General features: G+C 37.1%; 1 protein-coding gene across 3 annotated transcripts in view; it reads right to left on the bottom strand.

The window, feature by feature from the left end:
- GNAS (GNAS complex locus) overlaps window positions 1-25,018 on the bottom strand; it is a 151,321-nt gene that overhangs the window by 38,542 nt on the left and 87,761 nt on the right. For all 3 annotated transcript variants that reach the window (XM_061441758.1, XM_061441759.1, XM_061441760.1), the window contains exons 3-4: window positions 16,845-16,899; window positions 16,624-16,743 (exon numbers count right to left, since the gene is read on the bottom strand). In XM_061441758.1, coding sequence (XP_061297742.1) covers window positions 16,624-16,743; window positions 16,845-16,899 — 175 coding nt within the window. The remainder of the gene's footprint in view (window positions 1-16,623; window positions 16,744-16,844; window positions 16,900-25,018) is intronic.

Here is a 25,018-nt window from a genome sequence, read left to right as displayed (position 1 = left end):
TGTTTTGACTTGAATGTTTCGTAACACAAAAAACTGCTTCTCAATCATTCTGAGGAATTGAGAACATTCTGACTGAGACCAAATGGATATTGAGGGAAGGTTAATTTTTCATTAGTGACAATTCTGTTGGTATTTTTAATAACCAATACTATTTGGTAACTTTTGCCCTTTAACTCTTGATTCCACTGAATGTTATATTTATTTAGCCGCCAAGATTGTTTTTTTCCTTCAACAAAACACTACTTCTCAGTAATTCTTACATAATGGTAGTAAATGATGATTAGGTTTACTTGACTTAGCAAGTTAGTGAGGACCTTCAGGGACTGTACAGACATCTGCATCTTACTTAACTCTCTATGACTTAACTCTATTTGCAGAATTTATTATTCTATAGTGTAAAAGGATATTGAACTCCTGAAGAAATACAGTGACACAGAGCTACATCATGTATTAACTATATCAACGTTAAAAATTGCAAGCCAGTGTACAAAAGCAGATAACCAAAAATGCAATGCTTCCATTTTCTTGAACTGAAACACAAATATAAAACACAACCAGAAGCCTGTCCTCTTCCTGCACATAGAAAAAATTATGAAGTTCCAATTTGCTTGTAGCTCTGGTTCCAACAGGGGCAAGTGCCATCTGTAATTGTATTTTTGGATATTGGTCTAAGAACTTTGAACAGACTCAGAGAGAAAAGCAGCAGCCTAGTGACTTCAATACACCACTACTGTGGGGGTACTGCTTTTATCAATGACCATGGACTTTTTCTGGCTACCTCACAGAGCTTTTCAAGCTTTTTGGACTAAATACTTTCATTCTGAATTTAAGTGGCTCAGGTAGCTCACTCTGTATAAGCATTTTGCATTGAGGACAGCACAACACCTCTGAAATAGTTGCTGTACATATTCTGATTCCCCCCACCTTTTCTTTACAGTAGAAATATTTTAAAAGAAAAAAATAATGGATTATTTTAAATAGTTATTTTACTGCTTCAAGGTTCCTCCATTAACTTAGCTTTGGAATCTCTCCCTCTTTTGGGGTATTAGTCCCTTGCATTCTTTTATTATCAGCTTAGTCCAAAGAAAGGGCTCACATCCAATGTGACTCCCAACGTTTCACTTGAAAGTATATTTTTAAAAGATTCACCTTCCTAACAGAATGCTAATTAACACCTGAACAGTACCAGAACAGTAGATGCTTTAAACAGCATCTTAAAATTGCATTATGGCAGCTTAAAGTAAATTTAGTGACGCACATCTTCAAACCATCCTCTTTTTGGCAGGTATAAGATGCATATGGGATTGCATGACCATACAGTTGTGAATAGCCATGATGGAAAGAGCCTATCAAATGTAAATTTGATCTTGCTTTTATTGCTGTTGGATATCGACTAGCTGAACTTAACATAAAAACGATAGTAAAAGTACACTAGTACAATTTTGTTCTAATTTCTTTTAAAGAGATTATAAAGTTTATGTATAGTACTAGATGTATCTTTTCCATTTGTTCCCTGGTTTTATGAACTGTTCATGAACAAAAAGACAAGGTAAAATTCTTTCAGAAGTAGATACGAAGATTTTACTTGGTTTTTACTCCTTAGAGATTGTACAACCATTTCCTATTAAAGGAAATAAAAGGTGGCTCAAAACCTTAATTCCAGTCCTCAGTTTTCTTTCTCCCACTGCTGGAATTCTGTTCATTGGATCCTTTAATTTTGAACGTTTCCAATTTTTTGGCAGCTGGGGGACTGTCAATTACTGATAATCTTCAAGTACATGACAGCACAGTGAGGAAAGTATCTCACCAAAGCAAAAAGCAGGAGGAAGAGAAAGTAAAGGAGAGAAGGGGAATTATCTGGGTCTCCCTGTATTTGAGCCAAACTCATTTTGGGGTAGGTTTATGTATTTGGTTTTGAAAGTAACATTAGTCTGGTACAGAACATCTTATGACTCACTCAACTTATCACTACAAACTGGGAAATTGAAAACTTGAATCATCAACTGTAAGAGATTTTGCTGAAACAGCAGCTGATTCACATGGACACACACCATTTACATTTTCCATCTAATGAAGGAAGATAACTTACAGCAGACTTCAGATAGTTAATTGAACTATTTGACAGAGATATGGTTCTAAAATAGACATCTACTTCAAACTGGGGTCAGCATCTGCCAAGCCAATTATCTCCAAATTACCCCCAAATACCCGCTTCATCCTGCATTACAGTGGGGAAACAACTAAGCACAGGCAAGTCTGCAGAAGATGCAATAAACCAGACAGATTCTTCATCACCTATGAATGAACATCTGAATTAAAAAGAGGCAGTGTCTTACTGAAAAAAGGGGATAAAAATCACAGCATAGTAAAAGTGCCACATAAATGTGACACGAAAGTTCTTCCTTACTATTGTTTTGCACTACAGCTATGACATTCTAATAGAAAACTGATAGAAAACAATTATTTCAACCAATTTATGAACTCCATCATACGTTGTGAAGAAACATTTGCAATAGTTTTTGCAATCAAGACTCTTAAAATGGGATGAGAAGAAAATCCAGTTCCTGGCCCTACCATAAATACATTGGAAATAAAAAGCCTAGGATTTAGTTTAATAGAACAGTTACAAATTGTTCTGAAGAGTCCTCCCTGTGTTTTAAGGGCAGTTTTTAACTTCTAAGAAAATACATGGATTACAGTAATGGAATAACAATCAGTATTTGTGCCTTGTTAGGCCAAAACAGCAATAAAATACTTAATGCTGGCTTTATGTGTATGATGATAATCTGAACTCTAACCAGCAATACTTACGCAATCGTTTCAATAGGGTTATTAACCATCCATGTGGGCTGCAAAAAGAATTTAAGTCCACATTCTTTGAACTTTTTATTGTCATTTCAAAATCAGTATCTAACACAAGTAATGAGTAATTATTACATTAAGACACAGTGAAGTTTTTTCTGAAGGTATTTTTTGTGTTCATTTAGGGTTTTTTGTTGTTTGTTTCTGGTTTTCTTTTAAAACTGAACTACGTGACTTGTGAAAGACAAATACAAAGGCCTTTTATTAATAAATAACCTTTTGTCTTTAGGCCACATCAAATATATCATCATGCATTTTGGGATTAATGATGACCCAGCCTATACAACTGCAAACCACAACTAGAAACATTGGAACCAGGCTTACAGAGTTCTACTCCTGCTTCACGAGAAGCCTACTTGTACTAGTCACTGATTTTGGTATTAAGACTTAGAAGCTGGTTGCAAAAAAAAAACCAGATTCTCCCTCCTCCCCAGTACACCTACACTAACCACAATTCTGAAATAATATTTAGGAAAAAGAATAACACAAGAAATCCTCAGCATCCCATCTGAGTCATGGAATGTAGCCTGGGGCTACTGACAGGGAAAGCAAGTAAAACCACAAGATTTGTTATGCATTTAGGTAAAACAGAGGCTTCAGAGGCCACTAAATAAAATTAAGTTAGCAAGAGGGTGGCTTTCGGCTTGGTTCTTTTTTTAGTTAAACAGGTCTAATTTGTATGAGTTCTCTAAAAATAATGAGTTAGGAAACAAATCAACCAAAAGTAGCAGGCAAATTTCCTGAAAAGAAATAGCCAGAAAACTAGTCCTTACATGTCTGGTTCTTGTTTCCATAACACCAATTGATTTGCTGGCACATTCTAAAATAACAGACTCTGCAGCAGCATCAACACAGGTTTCTCCTGCCCTGTAAAATGGAACTCCTAACAAAGAGCTAAAATAAACAAGTAATACTAAATAACAATTTGGTTTGGGATGACATTCCACAATAAACAGGATTTCAACATTAGGCTCCAAACAATCCACAGCATTTGCAAACTATCCATTCTTGCCCTTATGCTTACTTAAAACAAAAAAAAATATTCAAGTTTGGTCATTTTCCATTATAAAAAATTCTGCCATTATATAATACACACCCAGCTGAAACTGGGTAAAGCAACAAAAGTCAATGTAAGTGATGACAACACGGCATCACCAAAGGTGTGAATTCTTCCTAAAAATTATTTCAAGACTGCAGCATTTATTTACCACCACACCAGACTTTACACTTTTCAAAGCGCTAACATAACCCCGAAGAGGAAGAAATCCTTGTGTAGGGGAAAACAATGCCAACAGACCACAATCTGAACAGAATAAACAGGACTTGACTCTGAATCTGTTGAGGCTGGGCAGGGGCATAGTTTGAATTCCGGGCAATCCCCAACTAACAGGCTATGCTTCTGTGAAACTATAATAACAACCCCGCTATCTGGGTAGACTTTCTCTGGCCTTACTTAGGTAACTGAAGTATCAAGGACCATGACTTGCTAATAGCAAGGAAGCCTAACCTCTCATCATATCATAACATCACGATACTTAAAATGTAAACTTTTGGCAAGAATGTTTTATTTACGAGACAATGCTTTCTCCACCTGCTGAAAGTTTTCCCAATACAATGAGTCAATAGCCAACATTTACAAATGGCTTGTATTCACTTACAGGAATCTATGCAGACCTCTAGAGAAAAAACCCTTCAGCGGAAATCATCATATAGAACAGATACTCAGGGAACAGTGCTTTGTTCCAGAAAGATCTTACTGACACAATTCTGGATTAGAACAGGGGCAATGCAGAGTCTAATCAAACTAAAACCCAACTTGTATTAGAAAATTTCAGCAAATGGAACAAATGGCAGCAGGTAAACCGTGGTCTATTGAAATTCAAACCAGAGAAAGTGTTAAAGAACCCTGAGGTTGAGCATTTTGGTTGTTAAAAAAATAAGTCTCAGGAGACAAACTCCAGCCTGGGAAAAAATAAAGGAACCAAATCAGCTTTTGAGAGTCATTCTAAAGGATGAAATATAAGCAGAAAATGAAAGAGAAAAACTGGACATACTGTCTACAAGGTTGTGTTCCCTCCAGATATATAAATACTCAAGAGACTTTTAAAAAATGTTTATGAAGCAATGTTTTACAGGCATTAGGATGTTGGCACAGGAAGATCATTGGCACAGTTCTTGCCACTATGACACCATACTCACGGGAACCTTAGTGTGGGTACGCAACATTCTCTTTTCTTTGTAACATATAATATAGGGTGGATCTGTCATTAGAAAAGCTTATTTACTAATTCCAGGAAAAGTCAATGCCATTGAAAAAAACCTTACCCACTAAAAGGTGTGTACAACCGTTACACAATGTTGTGGTTAAAACTGGGATTCAGTTCCTGGGCAAAGTTCACTGTCCCATAGTTGCACATTTCATAATAAGAGTTTTAAATATGTCATCAACTTACAAACCTAATGATTAAAGGTCAAACCAAACCTGCCTGTAACTGTAAAACTGTATCCCGGAGGATATTTGCTTCCGGACATGTTCAGCTTTTAAAAATAACACTGACCGCTGATGTCAAACCCCTCTACAACCCTACTTCGCAAAGTGGGGGCACATGAACTTTACATTCATGACAGGTGGGCAGTTCTGCTGCATTCCACTAAGGAACCACATCAGAAGAAGACAGGGTCACAGGACAAGGCAGCATGGTGCATTCCAAGACAAACTGCACAGGTTGATTTTCTCCTTCCAGGATAGGCAAACACACAACAAATTGATTTATTTCATTACTCATATCTGAAATCAAGTGATTACTATTGACTGTAAGGCCACTCAGAGAAAGAAACTGATGGCATAATTCTCCCCGTGTTTGGGCAGGGACACTAGAACATGCTAAATCTGTCAAATCAGACAGTTTAATAAGCCACTTAGTTGAATAGGGAAACATCTGCATTCCTAATGGTGTGAACAAGTGTTAATTATTGCTTGCTATTTCAGGGAAAATATGCTGATGATATCACAAAGGAAACGCATACCTACAAATAGTTGAAGATATTCTCCAGTTACTGGCATGTGTCCAGAGCTGAATACAAAACTCTTTGGGAGAGGCCACAGTCCTCAGCACTTCCCATAACTGGAAATACCTCAGCAAGGATTCAGTCTCATAATCAACAGTTTTTCATGCGTAGAAAAGAAGAATGATGATGAAATATTTTGTGTTTCTGCTACGGTATCTTCACGTTTCTAGTAGCCTAAATTAAACTGGATGTGGCTACAAGGAATGGGCAATAGCAAGGGAATTTTATTTAAGAAACTCCTGTGAAGGTTAAAACTCTTTTCCCCTTTGGTAAGGGTTTCAAAATAGCACAGTATTTGAGAAATTTGCCAACACACAATTCAATACCCATAATCTACAAAGTGCCTTTGGTTAAAACGCCTCACTAGCATAGTATCACACCATTTCTCTTTTATTTCTACTTTCACAGGAAGGTTCACTGCCACAGAAGCTTGATCTGTTGATACTAGAATACTGCTCAGATTTAATCCTTTCACACAACTTCTATTTAAAGCACATCATGCTCATTAGGGAGGAAGAACTCCCTTTTGGTGAGAGCACTGAGATGGAAGTCGGCAGACGCAGACCCTAGTCCCCATTTCATCAAGATTCCTCTGCAATTTTACACCGAGTAGTCAATGTTCCTCTGCTTCCTCACAGTATACTCATACATGGAAAGAAGGTAATCCATTAAAGGATTAATCGCACTGATAGCACGAAAGGCTCACAAAGAAGTCTTCTATACCATTCCAGCTCTCTCATGGGGCAGTAGAGAGCAGTAATAGAGGCATTTCAACCATCAGCTATTCTTGTAAACCTCTGGCTAAGAAGGAAGGTTTAATAAAACACTGAGAAATTTCCTTTGAGCCTTAAATTAGGGTTTGGAAAATGTCTTTCATACTACATCATTTAGTCGCTTTTTGTATAATGAATATATAATATATTTAAAACAAATATTCAAATCAAATGACCCTATTACCTCAAGCAGCACTAAACAAACTCCATTTCAGGTAATGGGTTGAACTGGGGACCATACAACAACTTTGTTGCCCCTTTCAGGCTGGAAACAAAAAGCTTATTTTTGCCAAAAACTTCCACCAACAGAAAAGGGTGAAAAATAAAATAGTTCCTCCTCATTCTAAATTCAGACAATCACAAAGACAGATCATGAATCACCTTACAATCTTCCCAAAGAAGCGGAATCTGAATTCATACAAGTATTCAGACTCAACACAGTCTACATGAAGATGTCAAGCTCACATACCCTTACAATAGATTAATTAAAAGTTCTGTTTATTTGCTGGGACTATTTTTTAAGAGTAAAAAGTTACCCGGTTCCCTGGGAGCTTAAGAGATCCTGAAATTGATTAGGACAGTGAAGAAATGTCATGTAGTGTCCAACAACAAGGGGAAAACCCTGAGAACCTGATGGCTCACTGAACAGCAGGTCTCCACCAGAAGAGATGCTTGCATTTACAAAACATGATGCCTTTAACAGCTCCAGTCAGCTATGGACACAACAGGTCTGCAGCAGGATCAAAACTCAGAGTAAGCAAATACACAAGCAAATACCTGTTCATCCACACACCTTCATTTCCACAAGCTCTCGCCAACTTCCATTCAAGTTTGACAAGGGAAAAGCCCTATGCTGCGGATGTCTCTCAAGATTTGGGACCTGACATGCTTTTTAAATTTCATCATAACTTCACAACCTAAAAGCACACTCCCTGTTGCTCTGTTCCATATACACTTCTCCCTGTTGGGAAGTCACAGAGGCTTCATGCATAAAGGTAACTCTGTACAACTCAGACGTATTATAATACATTGTATTTGGCACGGGAAAAATGAAAACCAACTTCCAATTTAGCACTGAGCAAAAGAGCAAAGAGTACTCCATGGAGATCACAAGTACAAGAGATCACAACACTTTTCCTTTTAGCTACTTCCATGCTCATCCAAGTTCATCCTTTACTCATCTGACATGATGTAAATTAAATTCAAATACCAAAGTAATGATTTTCATTTAGAAGCATATTTACCATCACATTTCCAAGTCTTTGTATGCTGCAGAATTTTCATGCCCAAAGGCACTTTCTGTGGTACACCCAAAAAGCACGTCCACAGGGCGATTAGCACACTGACAGGTTGCTTAGTCTTCATCAAGCCTCTCAAAGAAACTCTTCTCAAGCCATTGCGATACACGGCAAGCTCACAGGTATAATTTTATTTAATCTATGCATACACCAGTATTTTGCAGTAGTCTCTCACAGTGATTAAAACCAGAAAATGCTTAAGAATTTCTATATTAAATTTATGCCTATTTCCTGTTTAATTCAGCTGACAGCTCTTCTATTTCACATAAATTAAATTAATCTGTTCTTGTTCCTTAAGACTGCTCCGAGGAAAACAAAGAAGATGTATCAAGAGAAACTGAGTCGCCATTTCTTCAAATGAATTTTGAAATGCAAACTTAAGAATCTATAAATATGGTATGGTGAGAATTTGCTGGATAAAAATGCCAGTGCAGAATAAAGCATTAGCATTTGCTTCAAATGCTAATCAAATTGATAATAAAGGAAAATACAGGGTGGCTTTATTTACTATAAAAATGACTGCTCTGCAGAAAAGATGCGCAGATAACGTCTGCTGTCTTAAGTTCTGCACTGTAGATTCTCCAACTTAAGGAAATACTTTATAGGATTTCCACAGAACTATGTGAACACCTCGGTGAAAGCACTGCAGAATTAAAAGGCCACATTCCTTTAATTTCTTAGGAAAAAGTATCTTCATGCATGGAATGTTTTATTTTATTGCATTTAACAAACGGAGGCATAAGAAGCAGCAGCATCCCCATTTTCACTGCACTTAGAAATTGCTGTTACTGGCAGTAAAATCTGGATTACCAGAAGGTGGGAAAAGAGCCATTCCTGCACATGCTGCCACATTTAAGAACAGAATCAGGTGTAGCTAGAAATACTGCAGCAAACAAATCAAGAGACTAATCACTGTATAGAAGAGCAATGCTAATTAGCAAAGCTGCTTAGCTCTCGCATTTCATCTCGCTTCTGTTCACTGAAGACAGTAGGGAGACTGGCTTTTTTCTTTTTAAGTCCTCATGTACTCATTATTTAGGCTATATTTAAAGTCAAGGCACTGTAATATTACTGATCTGACGGACTAGCCTAAATATGCACGTAATTTGACTGAATACAGGCTTAAAAACTCAAGCTTTTTCTTATAAATTAAAACACAAGAAGAAACTCTAAACCAAGGTGAAAACTAGGGGGCTTAATCTGTATTTGACAACAAGAGGGACAAACAGACGAATAAACAAAAAAATGCAACCTTCATTACTGGGTATCAAGATTAACCAAATTTTATATTGAAGTAAAAATTAGAAACACTGCTTTAAATTACCAAAATCAAACCTCCTTTGCAAATCATTTAAGTTGCTATTCCTCACCCCTTCATGCTCATTAGCTGGTATCCATGATTTCCTGATACATACAGTCTATGAGTTACTTTTGCTAAGCACACGAATGTTGTATCAATAGACATAAGCAATTGTGTATTTTAATAGCTTTTAAAATTACTTTTACTTCCTTTACTTCATCACCCAGCCAAGCAGTGTCACTTTCTTATTTACAATGTTCTCTTTTTGCCATGACCTTTGTTTTAGGTGGAGACCAAAGTTCCATTTAAATGAAGGAAACCAGCATATTAACTTTATTTAATACGGAATTCTAGCTGGATGCATGAAGTACAGCAAAATTAAAGGCTTATCAAAATACATGACAATTTTTTAAAAAGAAGCTTTTTTAAAAGAAGCAACTGGTGAATTAAGTAATTGTTTCCAGTCACCACAGCACTCTGCTTTATGGAAGCAATGAGTTTGTACCTTTTAAGGGTATTTTTCTCTTTTTTCCAGTTTTAATAGGAAACTAACCTATTTTTAATGTCTAATGTCACATTACTGAACAGTACAGCAAGCTAAATGGACTACAGGGATTAATTTTCTGGTATAAATGGTTTCTTCACTTCAAAGAAGCCCAGGTTCCTAGTCAGTGCTTTCATTTCTGGAAAACTTTAGCAGTCAAAACATACAGCACAAATATTTTTACTTATTTAAACAGCTTTATTCTTAGGTGTAAAAAAGAAAGAACTTCCCACGTTAAATATTTTCACTATATATGTGCACACTGTTTCTAATTATGTACCTTACTAAAGAATTACTTTTTTAAAAAAATAATTAAGTTCTCTGTAAATAAAAAATGCTTTGCATAAATTCTGCATGATCCCACAGAAATCCCGGAGACTTTATTGCTTCCTGGACAAAAAGACCCAGGAACAGCAAAAGATCTGGTTTTTGAAGTCATTTACACTGACTTCACCTACCAGCAGCTGACAGACCTAGAAACCCCCATCACAGCACACACATCCTGCCATGCCAAAACCTCTCCATACACAAAGGCAGCTGCTCCCAGCACAGCTACAGCAACTATGTGGGACCACTGGTAATTCTTGCACATTCAAAAACTTGCCATTCCAGGTAACAACTCCTACTACAACTGCTGTCAAAGAAAGAAGGCCACCAGGAATTTGCTTGGGAACCTAACAACTGAGTTTTGTACTAGCGTTTGCTTAAAGTAATGTCTAGTTAGAAAAAAGTCAGGTACTACTTTATGCTTATACTCAATGTATTTTAATTATTAATGAAAAAGGTTTCATGTCAACATAGTATTTCTTAGTGCAATGCAATGGGCTAGTTCACAAGCTAAGTAAAGCCTGGGGTACTGCAGACTTAAAGCTGAAATTAAAAAAAAAAATCACCCAACAAATAGGTTAGCAATGTCCAGATTTGCTATTCACTTATAACAGGTTTATTTATAAGAAGTTACAAGATATCTGATATTGCTATTCACTTTCAGGAATAAAAAATTCCTATCAGGCATCTATCCAATGTGGACAAAAATCAAAGATTTAAAGAGATTCATTACTAGCTATACACACTTTTATTACAAGAAAGAGAAATGAAGTCCAGTGGCTGCCTACCCCAGAGTCCCTACACTAAAAGGTAGCTTCAAAAGAAATCTTTTAATTAATCTGTATTAAAGAACTGGTGTCTGCTATTACAGGATAGGAAAACCAGCTTCATTAAGGTCCTGTTAAACTCCAATCAGGTAAGCTCAATTGGATTAACTAAAAGTCCATCTAGAAGGACCTCCTCTGTGTAGATAAGATAATGGAGATGTAAAAACCAGTAAGTAAAGATTATTTGAGAGGATCTGGTACCACATCACTCTGCTGATACTGTCTGTAATATTCCCCATTCCTTTTTGTTAACAACATTAACATTCTTGAGTTAAAAATACTTGACATACTCACATGGTCTACCACTTCTGCACCTCAAGATGCAACTCCAGATCATCACTATTTTACAGGTAACGAGACTTAAAAAAGGCACTAGAACAAAAGTGTATAGGGCATTGAGGTGACCTGCTCAAAATTATAATGAGAGTCTGGATAAGAAAAAGCAAGAGCCCAAAATTTTCTTGCCGTAATAGCTATCCACGTAATATTATCCAGATACTCAAGAAACCAGGCTCTATCTCCCACCTTTCCCAGCATCTGATGGGTTTGCCCACCTGAGAAAATTTTTGGCCTATTCCACACCCCAAAAATCTGTAACATTTGAGGCACCCTCATGGGAAATGGGCCTCTTCAGAGTGGATATGTTTGTTATTACATCACAAAGCTAGCAATGCTGTCAAACCAGAAGAGCTCTCCTCTTCTTCCACGATGTATTTAGACAGGAGTAATAACATATCTATCATTATACACATCAGGGTGATTATCTACAGGGACAGATAATTTTGTTCTGTTGCCTACATAATTAAGGAACATTTCTGGCAGCAAGGAGATCCCAGTTCACATCTTTTCTTACTGAGACTGTATTCTCTTGTTACCTTCTTGAAGATTTTGGTGTCAAAACCACCTTAAGGACTCCCACCCCCACCCCTGACCTACTGTGGAGTAACATATTACACAGTTTGTACCACCTCGTTTGCACCACACTGCCCACGGGCCATGTCACAAACCAGCCCTCAGAACTGATCCCTGTTAAAAATAACCCCCCCCAAAATAGGAGGGAGAAGGAGTAAGGATTACCAGGGTTATTTTTAACCTGCATGGGTTCAATGGTCTGACGCTGGGGACTCAATGGAGGTTTTCTTGGCGCAAGTGAGAGTGGCACATTATGGTGTGGAGGAGAAGGAAAGGATGGCTGTGGGCAGAGGGGATGCTAAGCCAGCTTTGAGGCTGAAGTCAGCATGTGGTAAAGTTCAGGTTCAAGGACACCACTCAGAAACCATAATAAAACTATTCAGCAGCATTGGTAGTGGGAGATTCAAAATAACTACAACGGAGCAGTGTAATAAAAAATAAACTGGGACCAAAAGACCTGCAGACAATTCCACCAACACCCTAAAAATGATGCATCTCTTCTAAACATGTATTTTCCTAGCTGGAGAGCCTTAGGCTGGAGTGATTCTGCAGTTATTTTCATTTCAATAGTGAATATTTGGGTTCCACTACTTTTTTAATACCATCTTGCTGAAGTTATCGTAGTATTTTCAAGAGACCTCTTCCTTAGCTGAGTCCAGATCAATTAAAAATAGGCAGCTGTAAATACTGTTCTGCTATTTTGAATATTTCATTAAAACCAGAGGATTAAAAAGGGACTGAAACCCATAATAAATAAGTTTTATTTGGCAGCTTGCTTGAAACTGGTTGATCATGAAAAGAGAAATGTTCATAGAAGAACTGCATTTCCTTTCCTCTTCTAAAAGTAAAAGCAGAAAGAAAGGGATGAGAAAACAGACACTATCAGAGTTGGTAGTAGGGATGGAGAAAATATCCTAACCACAGTCTGGTATGCAGAACAGGAATAAAAATATCACCTTTACAACCCAGCTAACCCAACATCACACTATATTTGAAACAGATATACAGCTAGTCAGAAGTATTAAAAATACTTAAGAGACTGAATTTTGACACTGAAAACATACACATACAATTGTGTTGAGCCAAATGCATCCAAGAACAATCGCGACAGAAAAGCCATTTGGAAGTGCAGTTATAAGCATTGTTTGTTTTTATTTTCTATTTTAACTGATGGAATAGTTTTAGAAAAAGCCTGACATTTTACTTCATGAGATCTTTGTTCTTACACCCCACACTGATCCTGTACAGCATGCATTCATCTGGTCACATAGAAAATTAAAGAGCAGAATTTAGTCCTACAAAGTTCAGCTGCTGTGAGATCATTAAAAAAGCAGTTCTAGCACAAATTCGGGCAAGTTCTCAAATTTCCTGCTCAAGCAAACCAACTATGGTAGTTATTTCATTAGAGAGCCTCAATGATGAACACAGTTCATTTTATAATTTCTAAATCACTTATGAATTTCTCCCTATTTAAAAATACTATTTCTCATGGTATCATCTTAAAACAGAAGCCCAGCAGCAGTAATTACATGTATGCCTTCAGATCTGTACCTCTGTTCCAATATATCAACTCATAGATCATGACCTCATTTCTAAGGCTCTGAGTAATGCGCATTCACAATCAGCTCGATTATTAAAATTAAATGCTTCCACTATCTCAAATGAGTTCAGTTTGGTTAACTTCCGAGGTTTTCTTACTTTAACTTTCTTTTTCTTTGCTTAATGTCATCTATACTGGCCAGTGACAATTTAATCACATGATAAAAAACCCAACTCAAATAAAGGAAATGATAATGGTCCTCCTTAAATGATAATCTTTTGTAAAAAGTTGGTAGCGTAGTGTTTACAAGAAGTACTGAAGGCAGAACTCTATTTTTATCATGGAAAGCATGATCTCTATTATTCTCAGCGTTCATCCAAACTAGAAGGGCTAGTACTTTTCGTAAGACTTAGTCTAAACTCTCTATGTCTATGCATTGCCTTCTGGAGAGCTCGCTAAATTAATGTTTAAGAAAAGGTGAATGGGCACTTAAAGAGAAGAAAAATGGCCTTGTATTTTAAGAGTACAGCACTAAGTATTCACAGCCCTCAAAAAGTATCTCTTTGGTACATGCATGTTCTTTCTCCCTACTCTCATCAAGTATTATACTGAAGAAAGTATGTCTTCGTAACAGGTGAAATATGATTCCCCAAGAAGAAAACGGAAGAGACAAAAAGTTCTGCAACTCAAAACAGAGAGCACTGCATATGACTAACATCACTAAAAATTCCCCTCCCTTCTTTATCATTAATATGCAATATAGGAAAAAGCTTAGCTGCCAGTTGGTTAAATTCTCCCACCAGAGTACTGGAGAAGAAATTAGATAATCAAGTCTCTCCTAGACAGAAAGCAAAACTAGCCTAAGACTATCCTTTACACCTACAGAAAATTATTTCTTTTTCTTCAGAGTCAATTAATCTGTAACAAAGTCAGAATCTTTTTTATAGAGGTACCCAAGCCATCACATATTTCTAATATCATGCACTGAGAGCTGGCATCTAGGGACATTCTAGACCTTAACTTGATTTAAAATACACAATTAAAATGTAGGCTCGGCTTTTCAGGTACCAAAGGACTATAAACTACATTCAGACAAACTCAGAAATCAGACACATAATAGCCTCTATAATGACCAAGGGCAGAAGGAGCCACAAAATTTGTGGCTAATGTATATCCAGTTTAAAACCACAACCCTGCATTTACATATGAAGTAGTTAATCACACCAATGAAGCTAGCCACTAGTCACATTTATGCACACACCTAAAATTCTGTAGACTCAGGGCTTAAAAATTTAAGACAATACCTGTGCTCAGAGAAGAAAAACTAGTTTGACTGGAGAACTTATTCTTGAAGTCATGTGTCATTCAACACATCAAAGACTTTCACTGAACTTGACATTATTTATGGACCTCGTAAATATATTTCTATTGCTTTAGACATCAAGTGCTTGTTAACGTTTGTGCTACCAGAGATAATGCATACTGATATTAACTTTTATATAAAAACAGTTAATGTAACGCACACACACTGGACTGACTCACTCACCACTGTACAATCAGCCCTTGCTGCAAAGAAAAAAGTAATTATTTTTTTTTTTAAATCACTGCATTTCAATTGAATGGAAGAAAAATACCCAAAACTCTGAGGTAGAAGAAAGAGGGAAAATCAAGTGTTTCAGTACGAGTTAGGTCACAGGAACTTGTTACAGCATTGTTACAGATCACAACCTGAACTATCACAAAACAATGGGCGGTAGGACAGCTGCGGGCACACAGCCAGTTCAAGAGCACACTGCCTGGAGTCAGGAGCCTTTTCTCTCAAATATTCTCCTAACACTATCTTCAAAGCATGAACCTTTAGTCCCCCTAGTAGGGGAGATCACCCATTAAGTGACTATGAATAACACTGACAAGTGTCAAAACCAAAGAGGAGTCAAAGTTAAACATCACAAAATCTCTTTAATTTATTTAAGATCCTTTAAGATAAAATGACTGATGTTACATTTTCTGGGCTAGAAAAGAACCATACACCCTTCTCTCCATCCACCTGTCTATGCCTGCTGAACTTTAAAACGACTGATTTGAAGACTACAATGCCAGTATTGCCACTTACTTGCTGATAACACAGGACTGCTGCCTTGTACACAGCTTATGCGGGCTTGGTTGGCTGCTCTTCTCTTATATACAAAGGCTTATCAAAGTACAGAATTTCCCAGAAGTGGCAACAGTTGCAAAAGGTAACTATCATTGTTTTCACAGACCTCAATAATGTTTACAAATCAGAGTTACGAAAACCTTGCAAACTATCCTGCTTCTTACTACTATTTGTACTTGCACTTTCCAACATCTGGGACTGACTACTGCTCGATACAGAACTCTGGTATAAATGGATCACAACTTTAATACACCACCATAATCCTTACCTGCAGCCCTCTGGAACAACGCACAGAGAAAGAATACAAACTTTGAAATTCTCCTGTATGGCTTCAAGTATAAGATACTTCATGGTAATTAATAAAAATATCCTCTCACTGTTTAAGACCTCAGTGTTTGCAAGCTGTATTTTCACAGGGTTCTGCTACCAGCCTGGTTGAGGTACAGTAGAAATTAATCACAGAGAGTGGGCACAAAGTCATACCATCAACCAAGTAATTACACTTTCTGCATTTACTCTGGGACTGCTGGCATTTTGAATGATTAACTAGGACTGGGGGGGTTGGGGCAAGGACGTAACATGTGGAGCCTTTGCAGAAAGCCTGGCTGACAGAGCTCTCTGAGAACATGTCTGAATCAGCAAGAAACTCCAGTATTCTTCCAAAACAGAAATACAGTATCACTACATACCAGCTAATCATCAACAGACTGTTGCGTGTATCTTCACTCCTTTTGGGCCAAGCAATTCCTAATAATATCCAAATTTAACTGCCAGCACTGATGATTATTTCAGTAGACCACAAAAAGTAGACAAGCACCTCTGTGTTCATAAAGGACCAGCTTGAATACTCTATATGAATGTTGCTATACGCTTGATTTGATTAGCACTGACCAAAGACACCTACTGTGATAATTCCCAGAGACCTCACTGAGTTTTGTAAATATTTACTAGAGTGCAGTGAAATACAACCATCTGCAAAAAAGCATGACTGCAGCTGATGTGAATTACTTACTTACCGGTGGGAAATCAAAGTCTATCTGGTTAGCTAAATTTAAGATGTAGTCGATTCGAAACTGGTTCTCTGGATGGGCTAGTTCAACTGGAGGTGCCAAATTGCCCATTGCTGTCACTATTGTCTGCAGAGAAATAGAAATAAATAATAATAATGAAAAAAAATAAATATTGCAGAGTATCTAAGTAGCTCTGAATAACTGTAAACAATAGCTTGTAAGCTTACCTCTATAGCTTCTTTAATATTGTTTTTAATATCCTGAATTTTCATTTTCTTCTCCCTGTAATAAAAAACCACATTATTAAATTTATAAGCCATAAAAGCAGAGTACCTTTTAGAAACAGAACATGAACTTGAAAACTGTTCCATCAAAACTGTGTTGTTACTATTGACTAAAGTGCTTTCAGTCCATGAATACTTTTGTAGATGCACTTGATTATAACACCTCATAACTTTTCTACTTAAACAGTAAACATCTATTTGTATGAAAACCCCCAGTATCTAATTATGCTTAAATAAAAATTTATTGTAGTCTTAGACTGGGACTAAGACATCCTGCAAGATCAAACAGATTTTGATTCATCTGAATGCAAACTACTATACATAGATGGAAGTTACTTAGAAAAGCATAAACTGGAAACAAATGGGGAGCAGGTAAGTTACTAAAAGTAGAAACAAATGAAAGAAGACCAAAGAATCTCAAAGTACAGAAAAAATAACAGTACAAAAATGATGTCATAGAAGAAGAAGGTAGAGAAGAGAAACTCAACCTGACAGAGACATTCAAACTAGCACTTTAGACATAAAATCTAAATAATAAAGGGCTAATGCAAATAGCTAAAATTCCCTTCTAACAACAAGCAGAAGAGCAGGCTAGAAAACCACCTGGAATGCTCTATATGAGCACTGTCATTTGGGATTAACTGCAGACAAATTAAAAAGCATCACAAGCTCAAGCAAGCCAGAGTAAACCACTGCCTCTACTGTGTGGGCACTGGTTTATGTGTCAAATCTGACAACAGTTACCTTCAATGCTAAATAGTGCAATAAAATTAGATGCATGATCAAACATATGGTATTGACTGGGAACCAGCATCCTAAAAGTATTACACTAGTACTGAGACAGTAAGTTGTAACTTAAATGTGATGTACTATGACACAATTTTTACATTATTAATTTCTTACTATACACAACATAAAATGACTACTTTGAGATAAACCAAGTTAGGTATGTAATTACTAAAAAAAAAAAAATAAAAACAGCTAGATTGTCAAAGTGACCTTTTAATTTTATTAAACTGTTTCTACAGAATGCTTTATCTGAATATTTATACCAACTATTTTTATGGTTTTCATTCTGAAAACTAACATTTTCCAGCACAATATCCCAGAGACTTTAAACTTGCAACAGCATGTTTGCTTCTCTTACCCTTCCAAAGGCAGTGCTCACTCTTTCAGCTTAAAGACCACAGCTTGAAAACCTCATTTTCATTGATTTAATTAAGCACTTATATTGTAAATGCTTTTTATCACTTTTCCCTTTCTATAATTATTCACAACCAACAACCAAAATGAAACTGAAAGCATATTCACCAATCAAGAATACAGAACAGCAGGGAAAAAAAACAACCAAGAAACCAGTACTGCTTAAATAATTAGGCAGACACAGACATCCAAGAGTAGTGAGAATTTTGATTATCAAATCAAAGATTAATGCAACTTCTGTAAAAGACAGGGTTAAGGAGAGCACCACTGTGCCAGCCACGTGGTACACTGCATTTAGACACAGATACGGAGGACCTTACGATACATTCTACAGTCGTGACAGCATGACTGCAATGCAAGGGCTGCTCTTAGAGATGGAAAGCAAGTGGCAGCATCAAATCATCTCATTCAGTGACTTCGCTGTGTAGAGAGAACATGTCTGAATCAGCACCCAAACAGAAACATGATTATCCCCGGGCTCCTCCTCGCTGACCACTGCATGTATTTTCAAAACTGTGGGGCTGGGCGAGGAAGGTCTGTGAAGCTTGATGAGGAAAGAAAATTAAATGCTCAGTAACCTGATGGAAATTCTTTGTTTCTCTAGACTTCCTGATCTGCCTACAGACCACCTTATTCCTGAAGACTACCAGTTTTTTGCTTTAGGGATTTGGCACTGCTGATGGGAACAGGGCAGTGAGCCAACAAAGACCAACAGCACTGAACTAAGGAAAATAAGTAAGACAGGAAAAGATGAAAAAACAAGGCCTTTTTCACCCTCTTCCTTCCCATCTTCAATGCTTTCTATTGCCCAGTATCTTAAGAAACTGTCCATTCCACAAACTAAGACTTAGAGTAGGTGCACCAACGCTGTGTTTTTCAGTTAGCGCATGTACATCAGCCACCTTCTGGTTTTTAAAACTTACGTTTCTTTATTTAATAAAATGTAAATAATGGCATTTTACCCATGACAGTGTAAGTAATTTGTCTGGCTTGATTTTGCCTCTAATTTTCAGCGGGGTTTTGAACTTAATGAACATGTATCCAGATTCCACTCCACTGAGATCAAAAGGGCAACTGATACGCTGAACGTTTAAGCAAGATATCAGTATTTTTAAAGGATTAAATAAAGAAATTATGTTAAGTCATTTTGCATTGTTTTGGAACATCAATAGAAAGACAGAAGTTTAAAAAGCCTTCTGATTTTTTTTTCCTGCCCCATGTATTTCCTTTTTTAAAGCAAACTCTAGTTACATTCTCTTCCCTGGAACACTTGCAAGTAACTGCTTCGAAGCGTCACTCAAGTGCACGTTTACCTGACTCTTCCATACCATACAAAAAACCCACATTTTTATTACAGGTTTCGGTCCAACTTTCACCTTTACACCTCTCCACTGATCCTCATGCATACTAGCAGCGCTGCAGAACGCGGAGTGACATAAAACTCTGGCAATTAACAAACTGTTTGATAACCATCATCATCTTTACAACAAGAATACTCATAGTTCCTATTTCTGGTTTTGTTGCCATGGCCCTATAGCATGTCCGGTAAACAAGGAATCTTATTACACAGCAATGAATGTTTTGTAATGTTTGCTAAGCATAAATTTTCCATGACAATGAGATACTTCATTCTTCTGGAACTCAACAAGTTCATCAATCACCCATCCAACAGCTTACATACACTGTAGCTTCCCTTCAAAAAGAAAGGTGAAACTCATTTTACCCAGGGACTAAGAAGTGCAGCAAACAACAGCTAAACCCCACCTCTGCCAGCATTCTTTCTGAGAGATCCCAGCCAGGTCACACCTCGAATTTCCAAAAGTAATTGAACTTCATTTTCCCCAACCACAAAGACTAAATACTGAACTTAGAAACAAATCCTTGCTTTTCTCTTTCCTACTCCCAGGTGCTGGCACAATGACCAAAACTACAAAAGGAAAAAGCTGGGCTCCCAAAATGTTTTCCTCTGGAGCAGACAGAGTAGATTGGGAATGGCACCATGCTATCCTGGCTAATGAACAACTGTTGTCTCTGCAGGCCTGTTCTGTATCTTTAGATGCCATGGGTTAATAAGGTCATATTTTTAATCTTGTTTAAAACTTTTGCTTAAGCAGTGTAGAGTAGGCCAAACAACGCATTAAACTCTATTAGTTAAGGATTAGAAGAAAAATCTCAAATCCTGCTGTTTTCAATATTTAAATGGGCCAAAGCAAAGCTGCACATAGCTTTCAGGAAAACTAATAAAGTCTATTTTAGGCACTATAAAAAAAGATGACATTTTAACTCAAATAACATGAAATCAGAATGACAGAGGAGGTCAGGAAAATCAAATACTCCTTGAAAACAAACCTTATCATTATTTAGTAAAGAACTTCTCCACCTGTGGCTGAGCTTTGCTATTAAAATGGCAACATTTTTACTCAGACTTCATCAAATCCTATGCAACGAAAGCATTACCAAACGGATTACCAGAAAATGAAGTATTTTAATGTTAATTTCTGTTTTACCTTCCAGATAATATGAATAACCTTCACTTGGAACTTGGAACAAATATTTAAAGCTTAACAAGAACATTCCGGAGGACCAATGACTGAGCTTACCCAGCATAAACATCTTACAGGTAGAAAAGTAAAAAAAAAACCCTCAGTGCTGAAATAAATGGTCAAAACATGTAGAAGAACTAAAAGAATAACAAAAAAAAAAACCATAAAAACCAAAAACACACAAAGAAAAAAAAACCTGTGACCACTTTATGCCATTAATCTAAATGCCCAAAAGCAAAGTTTGGATTTCTTGGTTAAGGAGCCGTGCGCCTTGTTGCAAAGTTTTGTTCAACACACAGGGTTTGGACAAGATTGAAGAGAAAACTCCAAAGAACTACGTAGCTTTAAATCAGAACGTAGTATATTGCTACTTTTTTTTTTGCCATCAAAAAATAGGTAAGGTTTTATGAACAGAAATGAAGTGCCACATCTTCAAACACCACAAACTGAAAGAAAAAAATCCAAAACACTCAGAGTGCAAAGCAACAACAATAAAATTGATTTTTTTCCTTTGGAAGGAAAGATAGCCATGCTAATAAAGTGCTATCATTTTAACATATATCAATTATCTAAGTTAGTGGGGAAACTCATCCCCTATCTCCCCCCAAAATTTCTGCTTATACAGTAAAATGTATACTTTACATGTAGGAATATTTTAGGAACCAAACATCAGACATGTAATGAAGAACACTGTGAAGAGGTGAATTTAATGCTGTGGGATGCATCATTTGAGTGAAAGTGAAAAGACTGTGATCAGATAATATGCAACAGAAAAAGGCTTTTAATGAGGGTAAATGATGATTGCCAATTAATTCCACTATGAACATGGCCTAAAAAAGGAACATACTCTGGAATACGAATACTTACAATGTGAATACAAAATACTGGAACATTCTTTGTATATTGCAGATATAAATGCTAGCTTTCATTTATGAAAAATGTAATTTTCTCAGTTTGTCTTTTAACATGTGATTTCCTATGTGCAGCCTTAGCATAATAAATAATGCCACATAATGGTTTGTGATTTAATAGTATGCCTACATTATTTCACCACAAGTGAGCCTGTCTAGAATCCTGAGGGGTATGTAACCGCATGGGCAGAGTACACCTACTTAAATACAACTGGGTTTGTATTCTATAATAATCCCCCCAAAACCATGTTAAAATGTTATTTATTACGTTCCAAATTCTTTGTAGTTCTCAGGATGCTTTTTACAAATAATAAAAAAGGCAAAGTTTCTCTTTAAACTTGCACTGCAAAATGCACATGCCTGGAGAGCATATATAGGCCATTTTAATAGGGCATACTAAAGTGTAATCATATGATGTTAACACAGGGCATTAGCTTTTGTCTTCTTTACAAGGTTGTAAACAGCCTGGCTTTAACACCTTCAGTGACTGGTATAATGCATAAATTACATTTATTTCTGAAGCCTGTCAGACTTTGCTCACTCTTGAACTTGCTGACAGAGCAACTCTTAGCTCGTGAAAAGCTTCCCTTGCCTGTGCAAAGCACTGCCAGTGAAGTGAATCAATCTGCAAGTATAACAGCCAGAATAAAAATCTTACAAACCAATTTGTTTGCCTTTGGCTTTTCACAGCAAAAAGAAACCCATGTTGTTCTGTTTCGGCACAGGCACCCCTTGGTCTGCTTTACAGGTATCACTAACAAAGGTGCAGACAGCCATGGGCTGTCCCCCTTCTGCTCACCTTTGCCCATTACAATTACACACTGAAAGCAAATGAAAAGTTAATATATCAATTTAATTTTAAAACACAATCCATTTCTTTGATAGGCACGCATGCACTTCACAGGCACGTGGGCCTTAAATGTAACTATTCACCTAAAAACAGTGTCTTTGATGCAGTGGATCCACACTTGTGGATTTCATAAATATCCCATAAAATCTGCAGTAAAATTTGTTTACTGCACCTTATGGAAGTTAAGAGAAACGCAAACAGCACTACCTGCCAATCCACCTCGTAAAAACAGAGCAGTGCAGTCAAAATCTTCAGACACAAGACCACAAGCAAGGAAATTCAATTAAGGTTTTGCTACCAATCCACAATACAAAAATTCTGTGGTACTTTGGATTCAACAATAAGGTAAATTTGGTTTAGCAGCCTGGGTTATTTCTAACAGAACAACATGGCAATTATCTCAAAATATAACAGCTAGAATGGCAAACAGGGCAGAGGCCAAGTTAGAGGCACTTGAAAATGGGGGAAAATAGTTGCCTAGAGTATTCAGAGTGAAGCTGAAATAATTCACCTCAGACCTATAACAAAGTACCAATTTTGCAGACAAAACTGCTAAAGCGAAACAGCAAAAACCACTGAATCTCTTCTGCAAATTGAACTCTTCATTTATATGACAGCACAGAGAACGCAGCAATTCTGCCAACTTCAAAGAGATTTTCTATTCTGTACTGTTCGAGAACAAAAGGGCCGAGCACACGCAGTACCATGGGGTAGGAGCTACCATGCATCAGCTGCACAGCAGTCACTGTGCAGCTTTCAACAGGAAATATGATTTACTTGGGTCCTCAACTGCAGCAGAATTGAAAGAGATTTTCTGATCACATTAGTACTTTGTTCTTGACAACTCCGTCACTTTGTAAAACAAAATCAAGTTACCCAAAGGCATAGCTAGCTGACAAAATGTAATCTAAAGCACTCTTGCTTTAGTCAATGCCATGCTGGTAACACCCACCAGGTATAGTATCAAGCATGTCACTGAAAGCAGCAGACCCTTGCTGCTGCTGGATGCAGAAATAAAGTTTTCCCTCCCCAGTACTGCGCTCTTCCTCTTAATCCACCTTTCCCCCCATCACCTACTTAGAAGATTCTTCTTAGGTTTATTCCTCCAAGTTTCTGGGCAACAACAAACTTTACCATCCAACTACCAAAGATGATTTATTGGGAGAAAAAATACTAAGAACAGAAAAGAACAATTTTGTTGTTACATACTTTGATTTAGAAGACACAGCTAAAAAATACTTACTTTGCACAGATCTTATTGTGACCTAAATGATTTGGGAGAATTTAGTTCAGTTATCCTCTGAAACACAATCACTTTCACATACACACACAAATGTGTGAAAAGTTCCCTTTTAAATATTGGAAAAGGCACTGTAAACTGCTTTACCACTGCTTGTTTTAATGTTCTCCACGAGTCGCATACACATCTACTTATGTGGCCATAAGTAGACGAACATATGATAAGAAATGTAAGCACAAAGACATACCTTCCGTTTAGAGAATGATTCTGTCATTCCATAAGTTAAAAGGCAAGAAATACAAATTACTGACGCAGTAATAAAAAAAAGAGGCATCACAGCTTTGTGAAAGCAAGATGATGTTATTTTCAATCATTATTTAAACTGTAATGTTAGGTGTCAGGGGTGTGACTTCTTTCTTATTTTAGGGAACAGTATCATAATGATATTACTCTAAAACAGGCAACACAAAATATAAACTTAATTAACTCCATGTTTAGGTTTATTTTCCCTGTGCTTATCGTGATAACCCAAGTGTAAAGGTTAAAGGGTAGCTTTATTCTGCCTTCATGGCTATCAGATGCAAAGACTGGTCACTGGCAGGCTTGGCTCTCGTTGAAGTTCAAAGGAGCCAGGAGGGTAGCAGGACATACGCTAAAGGCTCTGTCCGAGGGGCTGCTGCAGCAGGCAGGAACAGCCCAGGCACATGGCACCCTGCTCATACCACCTGCCCAGCTGGATGGGGCAGAGATGCTATTCTGGCTCGAAGCCACCGTGGGGCTCTCCTTCGGCTTTGCAAATTCCTCCGTAAAACCAGTTTAACTGGTTTGCAGTCCCTTTATACCTGTAAGTGGTACAAAGACACCACCACAGACCCAGCATTAAGAAACATAATTCTGCTTATGCTGCTCCATTTACCTCAGCTAATTAACTAGGAAGAGTTCAGGTAAGGAATGAAAACAGAAGCATTCACAAAGAGCTCTGTGATATAGGAGGTTGACAAAGGCCCTTTAATTCATACTGTGCAATTAAACACCTCTGTAAATTGAAAACTTGGTCTCTAGTGTCTCCAGTTCTTCAAGCATGCATACAGAAGATAGGAAGGATAGCACACCAGTCCCATTTTCTCGCTCTAAGTACAGGTAATTATGCATAGTACAAAAAAAGATGTCCTCAAAAGTTTAGTATTCTCTCTAGATACTTGATACAGTAATTAACAAGGCTGGAGTCCTCAGAGTACACTTTGTGATTCTTTTCTGGTACAGAAGGACACCTCTCAGAGCCAGCAGGAACAGGAGGACTCAAGTCAAACCAGCTGAATCATCTTGCCTTGTACAATTCACTACCTTGAGATAACCATTTCAAACAGCTC

The sequence above is a fragment of the Pezoporus flaviventris genome, unplaced genomic scaffold, assembly GCF_033815535.1.
Source record: "Pezoporus flaviventris isolate CSIRO_AGI_PZ_B2104156 unplaced genomic scaffold, CSIRO_AGI_Pfla_v1 ptg000213l, whole genome shotgun sequence".
Taxonomy (NCBI): domain Eukaryota; kingdom Metazoa; phylum Chordata; class Aves; order Psittaciformes; family Psittacidae; genus Pezoporus; species Pezoporus flaviventris.
This window is presented reverse-complemented; position numbering and strand designations above follow the sequence as displayed.